General features: G+C 55.4%; 9 protein-coding genes across 9 annotated transcripts; 4 read left to right on the top strand and 5 right to left on the bottom strand.

The window, feature by feature from the left end:
* Positions 1-2,922: 2,922 nt before the first annotated feature.
* L226DRAFT_446451 (uncharacterized protein) lies at positions 2,923-3,204 on the top strand (the record flags this gene model as incomplete). Its single annotated transcript, XM_067674895.1, has 1 exon — positions 2,923-3,204. A coding segment is annotated over one exon (282 nt), but the record flags the coding sequence as incomplete, so codon positions are not given.
* A 5,176-nt stretch (positions 3,205-8,380) lies between these two features.
* Positions 8,381-8,842, bottom strand: L226DRAFT_576332 (uncharacterized protein; the record flags this gene model as incomplete). Its single annotated transcript, XM_067685333.1, has 2 exons — positions 8,381-8,421; positions 8,482-8,842. 2 exons carry the CDS (start codon positions 8,840-8,842, stop codon positions 8,381-8,383), a joined length of 402 nt encoding a protein of 133 aa, XP_067529093.1.
* An 836-nt stretch (positions 8,843-9,678) lies between these two features.
* Positions 9,679-11,235, top strand: L226DRAFT_576331 (uncharacterized protein; the record flags this gene model as incomplete). The annotated part of the gene is made up of 4 exons (XM_067685332.1): positions 9,679-10,000; positions 10,060-10,367; positions 10,426-10,653; positions 10,714-11,235. 4 exons carry the CDS (start codon positions 9,679-9,681, stop codon positions 11,233-11,235), a joined length of 1,380 nt encoding a protein of 459 aa, XP_067529092.1.
* A 39-nt stretch (positions 11,236-11,274) lies between these two features.
* L226DRAFT_473307 (uncharacterized protein) lies at positions 11,275-11,493 on the bottom strand (the record flags this gene model as incomplete). The annotated part of the gene is made up of 1 exon (XM_067676512.1): positions 11,275-11,493. One exon carries the CDS (start codon positions 11,491-11,493, stop codon positions 11,275-11,277), a length of 219 nt encoding a protein of 72 aa, XP_067529091.1.
* A 69-nt stretch (positions 11,494-11,562) lies between these two features.
* Positions 11,563-11,757, bottom strand: L226DRAFT_443388 (uncharacterized protein; the record flags this gene model as incomplete). Its single annotated transcript, XM_067674845.1, has 1 exon — positions 11,563-11,757. A coding segment is annotated over one exon (195 nt), but the record flags the coding sequence as incomplete, so codon positions are not given.
* Positions 11,758-11,902: 145 nt separating this feature from the next.
* L226DRAFT_443099 (uncharacterized protein) lies at positions 11,903-12,201 on the bottom strand (the record flags this gene model as incomplete). The annotated part of the gene is made up of 2 exons (XM_067674838.1): positions 11,903-12,016; positions 12,076-12,201. Coding segments are annotated over 2 exons (240 nt in total), but the record flags the coding sequence as incomplete, so codon positions are not given.
* A 735-nt stretch (positions 12,202-12,936) lies between these two features.
* On the top strand, positions 12,937-13,584 carry L226DRAFT_540619 (uncharacterized protein). The gene is made up of 2 exons (XM_067681905.1): positions 12,937-13,171; positions 13,244-13,584. Exons 1-2 carry the CDS (start codon positions 12,987-12,989, stop codon positions 13,434-13,436), a joined length of 378 nt encoding a protein of 125 aa, XP_067529088.1. The 5' UTR covers positions 12,937-12,986; the 3' UTR covers positions 13,437-13,584.
* Positions 13,585-14,807: 1,223 nt separating this feature from the next.
* On the bottom strand, positions 14,808-15,001 carry L226DRAFT_540616 (uncharacterized protein; the record flags this gene model as incomplete). Its single annotated transcript, XM_067681904.1, has 2 exons — positions 14,925-15,001; positions 14,808-14,888 (listed from the first exon to the last, which is right to left on the bottom strand). Coding segments are annotated over exons 1-2 (154 nt in total), but the record flags the coding sequence as incomplete, so codon positions are not given.
* A 1,062-nt stretch (positions 15,002-16,063) lies between these two features.
* L226DRAFT_576328 (uncharacterized protein) lies at positions 16,064-17,402 on the top strand (the record flags this gene model as incomplete). Its single annotated transcript, XM_067685331.1, has 3 exons — positions 16,064-16,871; positions 16,942-17,333; positions 17,391-17,402. The coding sequence occupies 3 exons, from the start codon at positions 16,064-16,066 to the stop codon at positions 17,400-17,402; spliced, it is 1,212 nt and encodes a 403-aa protein (XP_067529086.1).
* Between the last annotated feature and the right edge of the window lie 1,086 nt (positions 17,403-18,488).

Below are 18,488 nucleotides of genomic sequence, written 5' to 3'. Positions count from 1 at the left end.
CTCATACAATTACCCTTCGTTCAATAACATTAGCTGCCAATGGTCTGTAGACTATTGGCCCTTGCTCTTGTTATTGTCGCAACACTTCCGCTCCTTGTCCTCGTCGGACTAGCGTCTTGTCTCCTCTAAGACTAAGGTACAGTATAGGGTGCGGTGTACTAACGTTCGTAACGCATTAGGTCCACCGTAACAAAACCAAAGTACGTACTGCTGTATATGTGGAATATCGTACTGACAGTGACTCAAAGGCCTGCCTGCGCGCGGCTCTGGCATGTGGAGAATCCTACAGGAACCGAAGAAGAATTCGACGAATGGTACAAGGAAAAATCAGTGGCATTTCGCAAGGTACGTGGGTGTGTCTTCCAAGAACTTGTCACTGACATCAAGCACAGAAATATATCAAAGACCGGACATCCACGAAGGCCCCGGGCCCGCCAACGTCAGCATAGGGTACGTGCCCAGTTACGAATACGTGAGGCTACTGACGCAATCACACTCTCCGCTAGCTCACGAATACCTCTTGGGACGCAGTGCTCCTGTTCTCGAGCAGTGTACTCTAGTCGACCTCTGGGTACTGTCAGTGGAGTTCTCTGGCAACCACTCTTGGCGACAATCACTTGGACCTGGCACCTAAATCAGTAGCTCTTGGACTGTTTTCTTGGCACGCATGACCGACAACTAAGCGACGGCTTCTTCATGCTTCGGCTGGGCTCGGACAGTACGGCAGGCAAGGCGAGGGCCACACAAGGCACAGCGACACGAACGCGAGGCGTGAGGACGGGAGGTGCGGGTGCGGGTGCGGGAGGTGGCGGGCGCAGGTGCGGGAGGCGGCGGGCGCGGGTGCGGGAGGCGGCGGGCGCGGGTGCGGGAGGTGGCGGGCGCGGGTGCGGGTGCAGGAGGTAGCGCATATGCGCCCATCGTGGCTATTATGTTGCATTATATTCCTGTATGCGCAGATGTGTTCTATAATACAAGAACACATTCTATCCTATGAGAACATGTGCTAACGTATCGGAACGCACAATAACCGATCTGAATGTGCGCTAATCGTGAATGGTTCCGGATTTCCTGTTTCTATCGTGGCCAATATGCTCTCTCCTGTTCTCATCTGAGCGTGGAGCATAACATATCTAAACATCCCTAAACATATGAAAACATTGTCGATTCTCACTGGGTGTCATCTCTCACCTCCTGGCGTGCCGACATCGCTGATCCAGTCCCCGCGCGGCTCTTCCTCTCGACGTCCACTGCAACCTTCCCAGCGGCTCGCTAGTCGCGAATCGCAACCGACCGCACAACCTCGCCGTCCTGCCCTGTGGTACAGCAAGCCCGTCCTCGGACAGCACCGTCGGCCTGCCACAGCTCGACGTTTGCAGCCGTACAGGACGCCATGGTCGGCTGGCCACGTTCTCAGAGTCTATCGTGAGTCCCACAGATCCAGTAGCCACCCTCCTTTCCATAGCTATGTCTCTCGTGGCAGTACCCCCTCCCAATCCAAGTACACTTCATCGGGAACCTCCCCTGGCAGCCAGACCCCTCCTCACCCAGAGTGTGATCCCTCCACAGAGCTCTGCCGTCACGTGTGTCTACCGATCGCAATGTGCCATGTTCTTCTGCCTGCACCCCGCGGTGCCGTGTCCCAGGGCAGATCTCTTGCATCTGGAGTTCCGGGTTTGGTCAGGCCGCAGGTGCAGACCGTCGACCGTCCGCGGCGCTGTTTCATCTCCCCATCGCTGCTCCACGCCACACGCGACTCCTTGAGCGCACGATCCTAATGTCCTATCCCTGCTGCGAGATATCTGGAACTGCGACGAGCAGCTCCTGAGGTTGTCGCGTTCAGCATCATTCACTTGGGCAATCTTGCACGTTCTCGCGGGTACATACAGATTGCCGTTGTGTGTTGTTTCCGCTGCTGTATTGTGAGCACTATTGAACAATGTACATACCGGGACCCTTCGTGAATGGCACATGTTGACGCGGTTATACTTCAGGCTGCCGTCGCCGATGCGACTACAAGGTTAGACAACGGTAAACCCTGGACCCAGGTCCCGAGGTATTGGACATCGTGTTTCGTGCGCGAGCCTCTTTACCTGTATCTGACGGAATTCAGCATCACATGTCATCCCTTGAGTTCTACATTACTTGCGCACCGAGGGAATCTTCTTCTCGGGTGGATGTGTCGTGCACTTCCATGTTTGTTGTGGGTGGGAAGTATGTACTGCATTCGCAGATTCAGTCGCCGCAAAGCCGCGTCGCCACATTGCTGATTCCTTCCTCACGGTTCGTCTGCGTCTCCAACACACGCCCTACACTTTGACCGTGACTGCTCACCGCAGACATCGAGCTGGGCTGGAGACAAACGTGGAGGGCCGTGCATCTAGGACGTTCGGAGTTTCCTTCAGCTCGTCGGCCTTGAGATACTTCCCATGCCACTGTAAGTTACGCCAAGTCTTGTTGTTGATCGTGCACTCTAACAGGACCTTACGGCGTCTTGATGATACAAAGAGAACGAAGCTCAAGACGACGACGTTCAACACCAAACTCGGTGTGAGTACTCAAAGTTGGTATGCGCAGGTACGTCCGAGCCTCAGTAATTGAGTTACCGATTGCACAATGCAGCCGACTGCGTTCTGGTTCCACCTGTATGCATTGCAGTCCACCCTCTCTCCGCTCGAGACGCTAGGCAAGTACCAAACTTCTTCAGGCCGCACGCCATCCGGACATGATGAGGCGCCAGTCCACCCTAGGAGACCCTTCCTTGTCCTCCGAGTCGACGTCTCCCACCTCAACCTGCACCCTGCACCATTCGAGCTCCCCTCGTCTGTCTCTGTCTCCCATACCCGAGATCACTTCATTTCGCAAGGTGTGTCGGGCAAATATAGTTGGTGATGATGGATCGAGCTCACCCGTCGAGAGCAGATCATGTCCCCTTACATCCCCCCAGAAATCACAGACGACATCATCTCAGCTATGGATGCACACCTCGACGCCCACACACTCGCCATGTGTGCTCTTGTCTGTCAGGGCTGGCTACCAAAGAGCAGGGCCACTCTGTTCGAAGTCGTTCAGATCCATGATGAGTGTACCTACAACCTGCTTGTCGAGAGGGTTGTATGGTCGGAGACCATGAGCCCGTATCTCGGATTGGTGAACAGCCTTTCCCTCCGTCATTTTTTTCCAGACAACCTCAGCGAGGCGGCTCGTCTATTCTTCGTCGAATTTGCAGGAAAGCTCCCGGGATTGCGTTCCTTGGAACTCTATAAGATAGATCTCACTCACCAGCGACCTTCCATCAAGTGGCCTCTGCTGTTGTCACAGTTTCACACCATCACATCCCTGACGCTCTGGGATTGTCGCTTCTCTTCATTCAGCAATGTGCGACGTCTGCTCACTGCCTTACCACTGCTCTCCTACCTCTACATTAGGGATCTCACGTGGCCCATGGTCTCACATGAACTGTACCTGCAGACGACGCTCCATCCCCGTCCCTATTGGCCAGAGTTACACGAACTTCGCATCTACAACCTGTCGTCAATATGTGCAGGCACGTTCCTCAAGTGGATGACAGGAGCACTGGGTGGATCGCCCGTCAAAGTGCTGCGATACGGCCTGCCTTCCGTTGGGTCCTTGCGGGAAACTGTAGACGCTTTCGTGAGTCGCATTGGATCTTCTGTCACGCATATTCATATGCGCCTTCCCGGTACGTATGATTCCCGGGCTCCTTTGCCGACTGTTACTATTTCATCGCTGATGTTTCTTGTACATAATGCCCAGACCGCTCGCCTCTATCAGGATTTGTTGCTCTCAAAAGCTTGATTTTCTGGGGTCTTTGTGAAAGCCAGGGCGACTGGGAAGGTGTAGCTTCGGTCCTGCAGGGCATCCCGTCAAACACAATACAATCTATCGAGTTCGGCAATATCGTTACCCTCAGACGTTTCTCAACCCCCGACTCGAACAACCACACCACTCTCCACTTTGATCACGGTACACTCGAGGAACTCGATCGCATCCTCTCGGGTGAGCGATTCGGCAATCTTCGGGAGGTCGTGCTCCGTGTATGGCCAGATGACAAGGTGATGGACCTACACTCGCCGTGAGTGAGATCCGAAGGTGCGATGGTCCGTCCGGGCGTGCACAAGGGGAGTCGAATGGGAAAGAGAGTGGGAGAGTGTGTGGATGGGAGATGGATGGGAGATGGATGGGGAAGGGAAGGGGTCGTGGAGCAGATGTAGCCGGTGGACTTGTACGTCGAATAGGTGGAATAGACTGCTTGGACAGTCACTTGAGGGCTTGTATTGTCGAATGCGAACTGCGAAGAGCGATACTGAATGAAAGCGAGAGACTGCGAAGGGAGTACGAAGGTGTCTGAGTCGAAGCCGAGGTCGAAGCTGAGGCCGCAGACTGAAGATCTGCACGCTGATGGGGAGGGGAAAACCCGATCTATTCAAGAGGCTAGCTAGACAATATATTGGAGAGTACGCTAGGAGATGACGTGGACGTTTTGCTTGAAGGTTGCTAAGGAGCAGAAGATGTAGAAAGAGCTAGAAAAGCGGGAAAACATATCCGATGCTCGAGCGCTAGTCGCGGTCACATGGGCGCGTAAAGTGGAAAGGAGAGCTGGGTCGAATCGTGTGCTAATGCTGGGGTACGTAGATGCTAAACTAATGGTATAGTACGAGTCCTATGAGTGTCGCGCGGGTGCGAAAATATGTTAGAAGTCGAGAGGGACGGGGGAGGAGGCAGCACGCGGTACCGCGTCGAGCGCGGTATAGCGCTGTGAAGCGCCGGTCTCGAGCTGATCCCGGGTTGCACTGCGGCGTCGAGTGGGTCGTCGGAGACGACACGGACGGCTTTCCGAGGTCGTTGGGGCTCTTGGCTGACGTCGCGGGCGACGTGTCGCGCACTGACTCGCTGACGGCTTGTTCTCGACAGTTCGTATGTCTCCGGGCTCGTTCCGAGCGACGACGCATGCGCAGGACATCGTGAGCGATGCGCAGAAGGAGTGAGGACGTCGGAGGGTGTGGTCACGGTTGTAGGACGCGTCGGAGGCGGTGGTACGCGCGCAGCGGAGTGCGCTACCCATCAAAGGAAAAAGAGGAGCTTCTCTGCGCACACGCCAAGAGATGCTTGCCCGAGCTACACAAACGGAAGATCCTCTGGCTATATATCAAGGACCGACTACAACATTTGGTGGGTACTACGTACATGTTCATCACGATCAGAGACTAATCTGAGTCCCCCTCTACAGGACATCGACTGAGGACGCTCCGTCTGGCCTGTCACCGACTTTGACGAGGAGGACGGTTTCAGCGGCTGCGTCCGAGTCGTTCAAGTTCCCGGGCCAGCAGGGAGTGGCTCGAGTGCGCTGCTCCCGCCGATATCATCACACCGGGAGCACCACTACGTCGACCAATTACTAATTCATGCATTGTGACTTCCAAGCCCCTCCTCCAGTGGCAATCTCCGAGTCTGAACCATTTCCCCATGCCTTCCCTTCTCATTCGAACCCTTCCCTTGCAACCATCTTCGACTCTAGCAGCTTTTCTGAAACGTTCACGGCATTAAATCCACCATTCGTGTGGGTGCGGGTGTAGCACACCCACCACCATCTCGGGCTTCCGTCCGAGTCTCTCGGGATTCCTGCGCACATCGGTATTTATGCCACAGAGGTTCCCGCACTTTCATGATCACGACTTCTACTATCCCTCTGTTGCGACCATGTTTGAGCCCTTTTGATACGTCCTTGCCGTCGCATTCGCTGGAGCGGCCTCCTGCAGTCCAAGTCCGCAACGTCTGCGCATTACTGCGTGCCGGTCTGGCACAGCGTCCTCCATATGAGCCTCTCGCTGCTCGCACTTTCTGCACCCATCCAAACTAGTTGGCAGGCCTTCGAGGCTCTCCTACGTCCTCACTGTCCTCCCACTTCCCAGACCACGACTTCTACTATCCCCGCCCTATGTGACCAGTCCGTTCGACCATGACTTCGCCATGGCAGCCAGGGCCACCCTCGTATTCTCCGGAGTCGCCTCTGACTCGAGTTCAAGTCCTCCCCGTCCGCGGCGCGCGCATTCCGCAGCTTGTGCGGATCTGGCAAACCGTCCTCCGTGCGAGTCTCTCGCCACTTGCGATTCCTGCGCTCATCTGAATCAGTCAGGTCAATTGAAGTTCTACGCCGTGCGCGGTAGAGACCTCTACTAGTATCCCCCGCATGCATATGTCAATACCCTTTCCGCATCGACCATGCCCTCGCCCTGCCCTTGCATTCGCCGTCGTGGCTGCCGCTGCCAGTGCAGTCGAGGCAGAGCTACGCCATACTCCTTACATCCGGCAGACTCGGAGGACCTTTCCGTGTGCACTTCGAGTCGTCGAGTCGTCTCCATGCGCTTGTTGGCTGAGCAGCGCCGGTCGCTCTCTCGCTGGACTCGCGCGACGCGCTCGCAGTGCCCGGGTGGAGGCCGACTACACATAGGGCGTGATACTATCAAGAATCCCATCCAAGCCATTGTGCGGTGAGACCGCACTTTGTGGCAAGGACTATGACTTGGCTTGGACGTCGCGCGCATTGCTGTTGCTTCCCCCAATATATATCCCTTGTTCCGGTTTGTCCTTGATCTCTCTAGTCCAGCCGTTTTCTTGTTTCATTTGTGTACGGTTTCCTTCTGATTCGCCGCTCATACTTTGACTACTTCGTAACCAAGTCGCAGTGGCAGGCTGCCAAACAGAAGCGATCATGATTTGCATCACTTGTATGGTAGTTGACTCCGTGCGCCTCCTCATACTCCTCCTCCCCCAGTGCTACTGCATCTCTTACCTTATTTATACCACTGCCAGTTCTCCGCGAGTCGAAACATTACCTGGCGGCGGCACCATATAGTGGCAAGCTCGCCGTCTGACCGCGCGTGGCACAACGAACCCAGAGTCCTCGAACGCAACCTTTGGCCCACATTAGCTTGGTGTGGCATACCAGACGTGATGGTCTGATGGCTAGACCTGAGAGTCTATCGAGATTCGTGAGCACCACACCTGTAGCAGTAGCGAACCTGCCTTTCCATCCCGTAGCTATCCCTGTCGTGGCAGTACGTCCTACGCACCTCCGAATCCAACTACACTTCACCGAGAGCCTTCCCCTGCTGGTCTGGTGCGATGCCTCGAGACTCTGTCTGCAAAGATGTGTGGGGTCGGTGTAATTCGCGCATCGCGATGTGGCTCGTTCTGCCGCCTGCGGCCGCGGCGCTGGTCGAAGGGCGGATAGAGCTGTTGCGTCTGAACGGCGAGCAGCTCCGCTTTTGAAGCTGAGTAAGGTGTCGACCGTAGACTCTCCGCGGTGCTGCAGCTACATTGTCTGTTCCCACTTGCGGGTACACGCGGCCCCACGAAATACTATCTAGAACATCCAGAATCACTGCGAGTTCTGCGATGAGTGGCTCCAAGTCCTTGAGCTCAAAAGCTGGGACCTCCGCAAACAGCGCGCAGTGATACCGACAGTCGCTGCAGACTCTCACAGATGAAGTACTGGGAGGACGAGGCGGCGGCAGGCAGGGACTCAGTACTCACCTCCCGTTGCCCCCTCGCTCGCTCGCTTGTTTCCCTCCCTCCATCCGGTCTCTGTCCCTGCCAGCCCTCTCCATGTCGTCGCATCGACCGGCCACCCATCCTCGCGTCCGAAGCACGCTTCCAGCTACGTTCTACGTGTTCAAAGTCCAAGCTTGTGCCTCGCCGATGGCGAGTATTTTGCGGCTCTTCTATAGGATTACCGTGCTGACGCCGGCCTCTGGTCTCCTCTTCAGCAGGGACGCGGGCCTCGAAGGTTCGGTGTGATCTGAACTGTGTGCGGTAAGGATTTCCCTTGGCCTGAACGAGCCCCCGAATGACTTACTGTGCGTTCATCTCAATTCAGACGTATTTGCCGACACGCACCGGGAATCGTGCGCAGCGACGTCGGTGTGTTCAACCGGGCCTGCTTGAACTGAGGTGTGCGCGACGTGTCCATTCAGGCAAGTTTCGCCGTCGTTGAGGAGAATTTGCCAGGGTGGGTATTTCGCTTGCTGCGCTCTGAGTGGCTATGGCCGACGGAGTGTTCCACTGCCCTCATTCGAACTGGATTGCATCCGGTGAGTTTTCGTCGCTGTCTGAACAAGTCGTGGTCTGACTTACCATTCCTGCAGTATCTGCCCGGACTCCGTTTTGCGTACGCGGATAGTCCGAGGACGCGCCAACCTTCGTCTGACACATCCGTTCTGGGTTCCTTGATCTGGGTCGATTGCACTGAGTGCGTATTTGTGCGTATTCGTTCGAACATTCGTTTGACTACCACCGTTTTCGATACGCAGGTGACAGCGTCAGTGGTGAGTCGCCTGCCCGGGCTCCCTGGACGCGTGGTCTAGACGATGTCGTAGGCTCTGAGCGGGTTGTAGTTGGCGTCTGGATGACGAGAAGGTAGGAGTGAGTAGTTCGTATACTGTAATGAGCAGACGTACGTACTGCGGGGGAACAGCGGGGCGTGCCTTGACTGCGAGTAGAGTCCAAACATCGTGGGAGAGCGTTCATCTGGAAAAGGTGATTGGGCGGCCCCGAAGTCGACAGGCAGCTGGCAGGGGAATGGCGGTACCGGGGAGACGTGGAACAGATGAATACTGAGCATGTTAGCATCGTCACCGCGTCTGAGAATCGAGCGTGTACTGTACTTACCTGCGGACGTGCCCGGGAAGTCATAGATGTGGGTGCCAAACCGCTGTAGGAGGCACGGGTCGACGTAATCGCGAGGTGCGACGATGCACTGGAACGGGCGGGCGAGAGGCAGTCCGGGGTGCGCTGACGAGTCATCCGTGAGATGTCCAGCCATCGGGGGAGGATGTGAGGTTCAAGTTGAGGATCGCCTTGCTGTCGCGCTACGGTCCGCCGGGCCGGCGATTTGCGCCAACGACCGACTCGCACGCTTACGGGACTCCTCTTCTCCGAACAACGTCCTCTCCCCACAGCAACCTCGAGCTCAGTGCAGGCAGCCAACGCAAGATTCCTTCCTTGTCTGTGCTGGTCTCAACGGACGCTCCGCTGTACTCGGTCTCCCACTCGTCGTCCACGCGCTCCTCGTCTTCTCCTGCATCACGAAACCGGGGGTCTCGTATATACGGGCATATCTCGCCCTGTAGTTCGCGAATTAGCCTGTATGGACCCAGCAATAGGGCTTAGGTTACAGCTGGCCAGGAAACGATAGACCGCTTTGCGGCCGCATTCGCCATGGGGCCGCTGTTTGTACGTGGAGCAGGACAAACAATGCCTGTCCCAAATCGGGAAGGCGGTGACATCTTTGGCGCTAGCGTGCCCCTGCGTCGCTCGTCGTGCTGCGGGTTGCGCGTCCCTCGGCTCCCTCTCTGCTACTGTCCTCATCCTCCCACTTCTAGATATCCTAGCTCTCCCATGTATGTTTCACTTTCTTGAATGCTATCTCGCTTTCTTCTATCTGTGAGCCTGCCTGCAAGACTGATGAATATTTCAACCCGGCCACCAGTGGTCATGGTCTCGTTCAACACCACCCGGACCCTGAGGGTGCCACCGGCAAATGAGGCAAGCTGGAGTGTCGTGCGCAATGTCGGAGGGGTGAATGACGTTGACCAGGGTATTGGGTGTGGTATAAGATAGGTGACATGCATCGCTCACTCAGAGGTAAAACTTGTTGTCATGTCGCAGCCTGATCATGCCCCGTTCGAATCCCTCTCCCCTGCTCAACAAGCCGAGTATCTTCGACGCTTCGGACGAGCTGGATACTGGCTCGGAGTACTCCCAAACCATCCTCGTATCCAGCACCCTCCGCCACAACCTCTTCCGCAACCTCTGCCTCATACGGCATATGGCATTGTGCCCGGTGCCGCTCCGACTGCACCGTTCCAGGCCCCCCACTCCCAGGCTCCTACTCATCAACATGGCCATGCCAACCAGCAGCAGCACTGCAGGCCGTTATTGGGCTCTCAGCCAGCCAGCCAGGATGCTGCGCCATCGCAGGGTAAGTTCCACCGCATTCAGTATCTTCGGTTATGTATTGACTTCATGGTTCCATGTTAGCTGCAGAAGTCCCGCGGCTAGACTTCTCGATTCCCCTCAACACCACCGTAATTGGTGCACGCCCATCGAAGACCATTCTTCGCTTATCGTGCGACATCCCGTTTGCCGACTTCTGGGACCGGGTATGTGCACGTATGGGGGTGGATCCTGCAAGTGCCGAGCTGGGCTATAAGCTGTCCAATGCCCAGGCTGGCGATGACCCACGTGTATTGGCTTCTGAGGACGACTTCCATCATGCTGTCGACGACTGTCAAGGTGCTGTGTGTCGTGCACGTACCCGTACTGTTGAGGTTGTCATTCATAACCTGGTATGTCTCTACCGTCTGTCTAGTTGAAACTTGACTCCGCTAACCACCTGTCTTTAAGAAACCTCCCAGTCAGGCTCCCTCATCGGGAGCTACCGGCAAGAAGCGTAAGCAAGACGCCATAGATGCCGATGATGTACAAGATATAGTCAAGTACAAGGAGGGCCTGCGTGCCCTCTCGAAGCATCTCATGTGTGCAAGGCACACTCGTCACTGCTACATCAGCCCTATCGATGGCTCGCATGTCAAGATCGACAATGACACTTTGACATTCTGGGCCAAGAAGATTGTGAGTGGATCTTCCTCAATCTACGGCATAACTGGGCTCATGACTGATGATGTTATCTAGTCTCTCTCGGAGGCTACACTCACACGTCCTCCGAATCTTCTTCAGTTCGATCACGCTGCGAAGCGCCGCCGGACTGCAAGTTCGGGCACAAGTCAAGGTACAAACATTCACCTGGTCCTCTCGGATCGCGTTGCACTTGGCAACCGCGATGGTCAACATCATGCAAACTCCGACTCCCCTCCGCCAGCAGACACCGACTCCGATGACAGTGATGTTCTCGTGGCATATCCAGACATTCTTGTTGCTCTCCGTGAGCTCCATGAGGTCATGCCGATTGCTAATCTCCTTCAGTTTGAGCCTGCACTACGTGCGCAAGGCATCCACTACGTCGATGGTGCTGAGCATGTGTCAAAGGAATTCCTTGCGCAGGAGGTTGGCATGCCGCCCGGAGTTATTCCGGCGTTCACTGCACATGTGACGCGCCTGGCAAAGCGTGCTCGAAAGGGCAAGGGAGGTCATTGTACAGTTCCAAGGGGGGCGGATGGTGGTGATGAGGAGAACAAGCCAATCATTGTCGAGTAGTCTCAGTGTATGCATTGTTGCGCTACCCAATGTACATGTCTACACTAGATAACCTGCGTGCTGAAACCAACCCTCTGCATTCTCTGGGGTGCCCGCAGTGAACACCGCTGCCCAGAACATTGCATATGGGTCACTCGTAGGATGCGCTGCAAGCTCATTCTCAACATAATTCCGGTTCCTGCGGATCCATGCCTTGATGGCTGAGAACGCTTCCTCGATCGGGTTGAAATCGGGAGAGTATGGTGGGAGGTACACCATCAGCATGCCCCTATTCATGATTGATGGTTGGTACGACCAATACAGGCTCAGATACACGTTTACGTACCTTGCTTCAACAAGTTCCTGGACTTCGGGGAAGTGATGTATGGACGCATTATCCACAACGATGACGGAGTTACTTGCAGGATAAGGATTCATCTTATCGAGCAATGTGTCAATGAAATGGTAGAACGTTGCTCCCTTCCATGAGCCCAACTTCACGTCAAAGTGAAGGATTCCATCAAGGGACAGTGCAGGCAACATCGACCATCTATTAATCAATATTAAATTGAATGGATGCTATAGGTAATGACCATACAACATACTTGGCACCTCGCACAAAATAATCTCGTCGTCGTGCTCGCCATCCCAAAGGTGCCCATGCCATGGAGCGGCGGTATGTGCGGCGGTTGGTAGCAGACTCATCAACAAACACGAGCTGGTCAGCACGGAAGTTCTCGGCCATGTAGGCTCGGAACTCCAGCCGCTGTCCTTCAACTCGTTCACTTGCTTCCCGACTGACCTAGTACACCGTGACCGGGTGTTTGGAAAATGAATCATGCCACAAAATGGAAGACATACCTTCTTCCGGGTGAATCCTCGATGCCTCAGTGCAGTAGCTATTGTTTCGCATGACACTCTGATCCCCCGAGCATCCTCCAACTCCTCCTGCAGCTCGGCAAGATATATATCTGGAGTCCGCTCAATACAACCCTCCAGGTACTACACCAATCACCTTTCATGAACACCAGATACAGATGGAGGATACATACCGCAAGATCAAGACCGTTGAGTATACAAGGACGGCCGACTTGGGTGGGACGTCGCACAACAACACTTTGATTGCGCCAGAGACGGAGGACTCGCCGAACAGTCCGATCGCTGACATCCGTGACACGTGCGATTTCACCAGAGGTCATATATGCGGACATGGTGACAATATGCTGCTTCATCTGAGGGGGTATATGGCGACGAGACATGATAGAGAGACGATCGTAGGGAGCGTGCAACACAATGCGAGGATGAGCGAGGCAGCGCCACGCTAGCGCCAGACGTCACCGCCTTCCCGATTTGGGACAGGCATTGTTTGTCCTGCTCCACGTACAAACAGCGGCCCCATGGCGAACGCGGCCGCAAAGCGGTCTATCGTTTCCTGGCCAGCTGTATAAGCGTGCTCCCAGGTAATGCAGACGCCCCAATTTACTTACCATTTACGTATTTACTTGCAATACGACCCCCTTCTTGCATAAACAAATGTATTATAGCATCCCAGAAGGACGCCCCCGGTAATTGACCATCGGATTCCGACTATAGCCTATAAGATAGTCGGTCAATGATATGAAACTGTACTTACGGTTTGTATAGAAAGAGAGCTGGCTCTCATGATTCATCACTGAACCACTTGTTCTCGGGCACGCGTCAGAATTGGATGGAATAAACATAGTGGCATTGATAATCGAACATTACAATTGTAGGATACAAGCAGACGTGACATGGGCACCGTCGCACCGAGCAACAGAGTCGTACACAGACCACAAGCGACAAGTGAGAAACAGAAACGTACCGCAATAGTGTCCGAGTTAAAGCAGCGGTATATCCTTCAAGGACCTGCGAAGACTATAGGTCAGCAAACGTCAGCTGGACAGGTGAGAGGAGCGTCTGGAGACGGCGGGCGTACCAATGCGGATTCACAGGGCCGCACTCTTTGTCACTGTCGAATGTCGAACACCTCACACACGACGCCTGCGACTGCCTCCCGCCCCAATGTGCTGCGCACTCTTGCTGCACCACGCAGTAGATGTGCGCGCGGTAGTCCTCCTGCAGGAACACCGCTGTCACGTCCTCTGCGTCCTGGGCGAAAGCAAGCATTTGCACTTGCTGCTGCTGCTGATCTTGTTATTCGTCCTCGAGTATCGCTCTTGTTGTCGCTGCTCGCCGCGTGAGGTGCTCGAGCAGCACATGGAGGCAGAGGAATACGAGACGTACATCATAGAGATAATTGAGCTTGAGGAGAGCGTGCATGCTGCGCACAGCCGCCGACGGTGATGCAGCGTAAATGACAGGTGCACTGGGGCGCACAGCGTGGGCAGCAGACCAGAGGGTGGTGGTGAGGACAGCAGACATGGCGGTGACGAGACTCTGGAGACATACCGGGGAGTAAAAACGTTCGATAACCTGCGAGAACGACTGAATCAGTGAATATCAGTGAGATTGGACCGCATATAGTCACTGTATGCATAGACTCACCTGCTTCGTAGCTGCTAACCTGGCACCCGAGGATGGCCCCGAGGTATCCAAGGCATCGTGTGCGGGCTTCCTCGATGCGGCGGTAGACGATGTCCCGGACGGCTGCTTGTTGTATTTACAGAGAGGGGAGAGACGGTAGAGGTGGTTGGGTGGTGGTAGTAAAGAGATAAGACCGGGATGAGGAGAAGTGCGGGACAGGCCCGTTTTGTAGGCGGCACGACAGGCATCCCGGCGTTTTGGACGGGACAAAAGGCGCGCCAATGGGCCAAAATTCGCCGCGCGAGGTTACCTTTCGGCCATGTTTCAGGCTGAAAGGAAACCTTTCGGCTGGTTGGGCTCTGAAATGAGACAAAAGGTATCCTCGCGCGGTGTATATGGCTCGCCTTTTCGCCCGTCTGAAACGGCAGTATGCCTGCCGTGCGGCCTGCCAAAGTCACGTGGGCGTCTGATGTGCGACTTGCCTGAAATGTGCCTTACGTCAGCCTGTTATCTTATCGGTGGTGTTCTCGACTGCGTTGAAGTTGGACGGTCACCCTCTCGACTTGTGCACGCAAGCAAATGTAGTTCGTGGTGTCTTATAGAGGATTATATTGTCATAGAATTAATCAGGCAAACCGTGCGCTCATTGCAATCGGCTTCGAGTCGGACGGAATCATACAGGGGGCTGTCAGTAAGACGGTTCCCGATTGGGCAATGCAGACGCCCAGTACTCGGACTGGAGCCTGCCTCGCCCTGCACACGTCGTCTTGCCCGTATTCCCCTATCGTCAACTCCCCCGTTTGCTGATGTGCAGTGCCGCCACTGCGCCGCACCTGTCTCCGGCACTTCTCTCGACTCTATCCTACTTATCACTCCATCTGCTTTCTCAAGACAGCGGAGGATGTCATCTCTCGCCTCCTGGCATCCCGACACCACTGGTCTAGCCCCCGCCCGAACAACAGCATTCTTCGCCTTGACGTCCACAGCCCTCCGTCACTCCCAGGGCCAGCGGCTCGCCAGTCGTGGATCGCAACATCACCTCACGGCGGCACTTGTTCCACAAGCAGCGGCGCGGTGGCACAACAAACGGCATCTTCGAACGGCATATTCGGCCCACTCTAGCTCGGTGTTGGGAGCTATACAGGACGCCATGGTCAGCTGGCCACGTCCTGGGAGTCTATCGTATCGTTAGTACTCTCGTACACCACAGTAGCCACCCTCTTTTTCGTAGCTATGCCTGTCGTGGGAGTACCGCCTCCAAATCCAAGTACACTTCATCGAGACCTCTCCCCTGGCCAGCCTGGTGCGATGCCTGAATCTGTGCCGTCGGTGTGGTTCGCGAACCACGCCGTGGCACGTTTTGCAGCGGCGTGTCCGAGCGCAGATCTGTCCTCCCCTTGAGTTCCGGAATAGGTCAGGTGTCGACCTTGACCATGTGCTGGCGCTGTGAATCTGATACCTCGACAGATCTCTGCCGTCCGTACATGTGTGGTTTGCGCATCGCGATGCGGCACGTCCTTCTGCATGCGGCGCCGCGGTCGTGGCGCAGATCCAGCAGATCTCTTGCGTCGGGACGGCGTGCAGCGTGCCCGATATTGCAGCTCCGGATTTGGAGTTTGGTCAGGTGTCGAGCGAGACCGTCCGCGGCGCTGCTTCGTCTCTCGCTCGCGGCGACACACGACCCCGCGGGCGCAAGATGTGCGGCACTCTATGTCCTAGATATCTGGAATTGTGACGATCGGCTCCCAGTTCTATCCTTCGAAAGCTTGAACTTCTAGGCTTATTCATCGAGAGAAGCTTCCTGGGCAGATGTCTTGTGCATGTTTGATGAATATTGATGTCGATGTTATCTGTCATCGATCGTACGCTCTGACAGAATCCCAGAATTCTACTCCGTGTTGGTGATACAGAAAGAACAAAGCTAGAGATGTTCAACACCAACTTCTCGGTGTGACTCCTCGTCGCTCGAAGTTTGAAGTCGCAGGTCCGTCCGAGAGTAATATTGGGTTACGATGCAGCCGATGTATTCTAGTTATACCCGTGTTCTAATCTGCTCTCTCCCCGCTCGAAACGCTGGGCAGCCTTGGAGTGAAGTTGTTCGGGCCGAACGCCATCGCCTTCGCCCTGAGAACTGATTCAACATGAGGCGCCAGTCAAGCCTAGGGGACCCTTCCTTGCCCTCCGAGTCGACGTCTCCCACCTCAGTCTGCACCCCGCACCAGTCGATTTCCCCCCGTCAATCTCTGTCCACCATACCCGAGCCCGTTGTAGCTTGCAAGGTGAGTCGGGCCAATATTGTCCACGATGACGGATCGAGCTCACCCTTCGACTCAGAGAGCTGAACATGCCCCCTTACATCCCTCCAGAAATCACGGACACCATCATCTCAGCTGTACCTCTCGTCCCCTACCGTACCTTCAGACCGAGTCTGTCCCACACACTCGCCATGTGTGCTCTCGTCTGTCGGGCTTGGCTACCAAGGAGCAGGATCGAACTGTTCGAAAACATTCTCATCCGAGATGATCATACCTACGACCTGCTCGTCGAGAGGGTTCTACACTCGGTAACGATGAGCCCGAATCTCGCCTCCGTGGACAGCCTTCGCCTCGGTCGTTTCAACAGATCAGATCCACGTAGCAAGGCAGGTCGTCTGTTCTTTCTCGAATTCGCAGGAAAGCTCCCGGGATTGCGTACATTGTCCGTCTTCAATGTAGATTTCACTCACCAGCGACCTTCTGTCACGTGGCCTCTGCTGTTATCACAGTTCCGCACCATCACATCCCTGAAGCTCTTCGATTGTCAATTCTCTTCCTTCAGCGATGTGCGACGTCTGCTCACTGCACTACCACTGCTCTCCACTCTCGTCATCGCTTACCTCACATGGCCCGTGGTCTCACATGAAGTGCACCTGCAGACGACGCTCCGTCCCCGCACGTTTTGGCCAGAGTTACACACCCTTCGCATCTACCATCTGCCGCCAGAATCTGCGGCCATGTTCCTCAGGTGGATTACAGGAGCGCTGCGTGGATCGCCCGTCAAAGTGCTGCTCTGTGACCCGGACTTGCCTTCCACTGGGTCATTGCAGGAAGCTGTAGACGCTTTCGTGGGTCGCGTTGGGCCATCCGTCACAGATCTTGAGACATACATAACTGGTATGTATGATTCGTCATGCTGCCAACCATTTACTATTCATTGCTGATGTTTCTTGTACCATGTGTCCAGACAACTGGCCTCTATCGGGGTTCATTGCTCTCGAACGCTTGTCTTGTGACCTCAGGCATTGCAAGGGCAAGTGGGAAGGTGTGGCTTCGGTCCTGCAGGGCGTCTTGTCAAACACGATACAATCTATCACCTTCGATGCTGTCTATACTCATAGACTTCGCCCCAGACAGAACCACAACGCCACCTACTTGCGCTTCGATGATGACACACTTGAGGAACTCGATCGCGTCCTCTCGGGCGAGCCATTCGGCCGTCTCCGGGAGGTCATCCTCCGTGTACTTGCAGATGAAGAGGAAGAGGAAGAGGTTCTCCGCGCACACGCCAGGAGGTGCTTGCCTGAGCTGCACAAACGGAAGATCTTCTGCCTATATATCCTCACAGTGAAAGATCTGGTGAGCTTCCGCAATGTACAGGTTCATCACGATCAGACACTAATTTTCCCGCTACAGGACGTCGAATGAGAACATGAGGCGCACACTATCTGGCCGGACCGCAAGTATCCGGGTTCGAGGACGGGTCGGACGGTTGCCAGTGCATTGGGGCATCCGAGTCGTTCAAGTTCGCGAGCCCGGCGCAGGCTGCGACGCTGCGTCGACCAAATATCCATGCACTATGACCCAAGCCCCCCATCGACAATCTGCGATATATCCATGTCCCGACCGGTCTTCCATTGCCTCGCTTCTCATTGGTATTCGGACTGTTCTCTTCCCTTCCAATCGTCATCAAGTCTTCCACATCTGCAACGTCTGCACGTTACGCCGCCGTCCGGTGCGGTGGTGTGCATACGGGCCTCTTCCGTCCAAGTCTCTCGCAATTCGTCTCGCTCGTCGACATCTATGCCACCGAGGATCTCCCACATCCGATCGCGACCTCTACTCTCCCTAGTATTCCTATGTGACGTCATCATATGCAGCCATTTCGATCACATCCAGGCTCTCCGTCGCATTCGCTGGAATCGCCTCCGACTCGAGTTTGAGTCCGCAACGTCCGCGGCGCGCGCATTCCGCAGCCTGTGCGGCTCTGGCATACCCTCCTCCGTACGAGTCTCTCGCCGCTCGCGGATTCTGCGCTCGTCCCCATCATCCAGCTCACCGAGGCTCTCCTCCGGCCGTGATCATGACGTCTACTATCCCTATGCGACCATCATGGCAAGCTTATTGGTCTCTCCAATCGACCACCCTCACCCTCGTTCTCACATTCGCCCGAGTGACCCTCGCCGCAGCTACCACCGCTGTGGAGGCAGCGCTGCAGAGCTGGGTCGTACTCGTACTTGTACATGCGGTGGCCCCGGATGCATGCACACATCCTCATGCGCTTCTTCGCTGAGCAGCGCCGGTCGCTGTCTCGCTGGACTTGCGCGACGCGCTCGAAGCATCCGGGTGGAGGCCGATTACGCATAGGACACTGTCAAGGATCCCTACACCGCGAGCCACCGTGCGGGGTGGGACGGCAACTTTTGGATAGCCTCTCTTGGACGTATGTATACATCACTGTTGGTTCTCGTTTGTGGTATATCTTGTCCCTATTCCGGTGCCCCAGTTATGTCT

Source organism: Lentinus tigrinus (genome assembly GCF_003813185.1).
Source record: "Lentinus tigrinus ALCF2SS1-7 unplaced genomic scaffold L226scaffold_61, whole genome shotgun sequence".
Lineage (NCBI taxonomy): Eukaryota > Fungi > Basidiomycota > Agaricomycetes > Polyporales > Polyporaceae > Lentinus > Lentinus tigrinus.
This window is presented reverse-complemented; position numbering and strand designations above follow the sequence as displayed.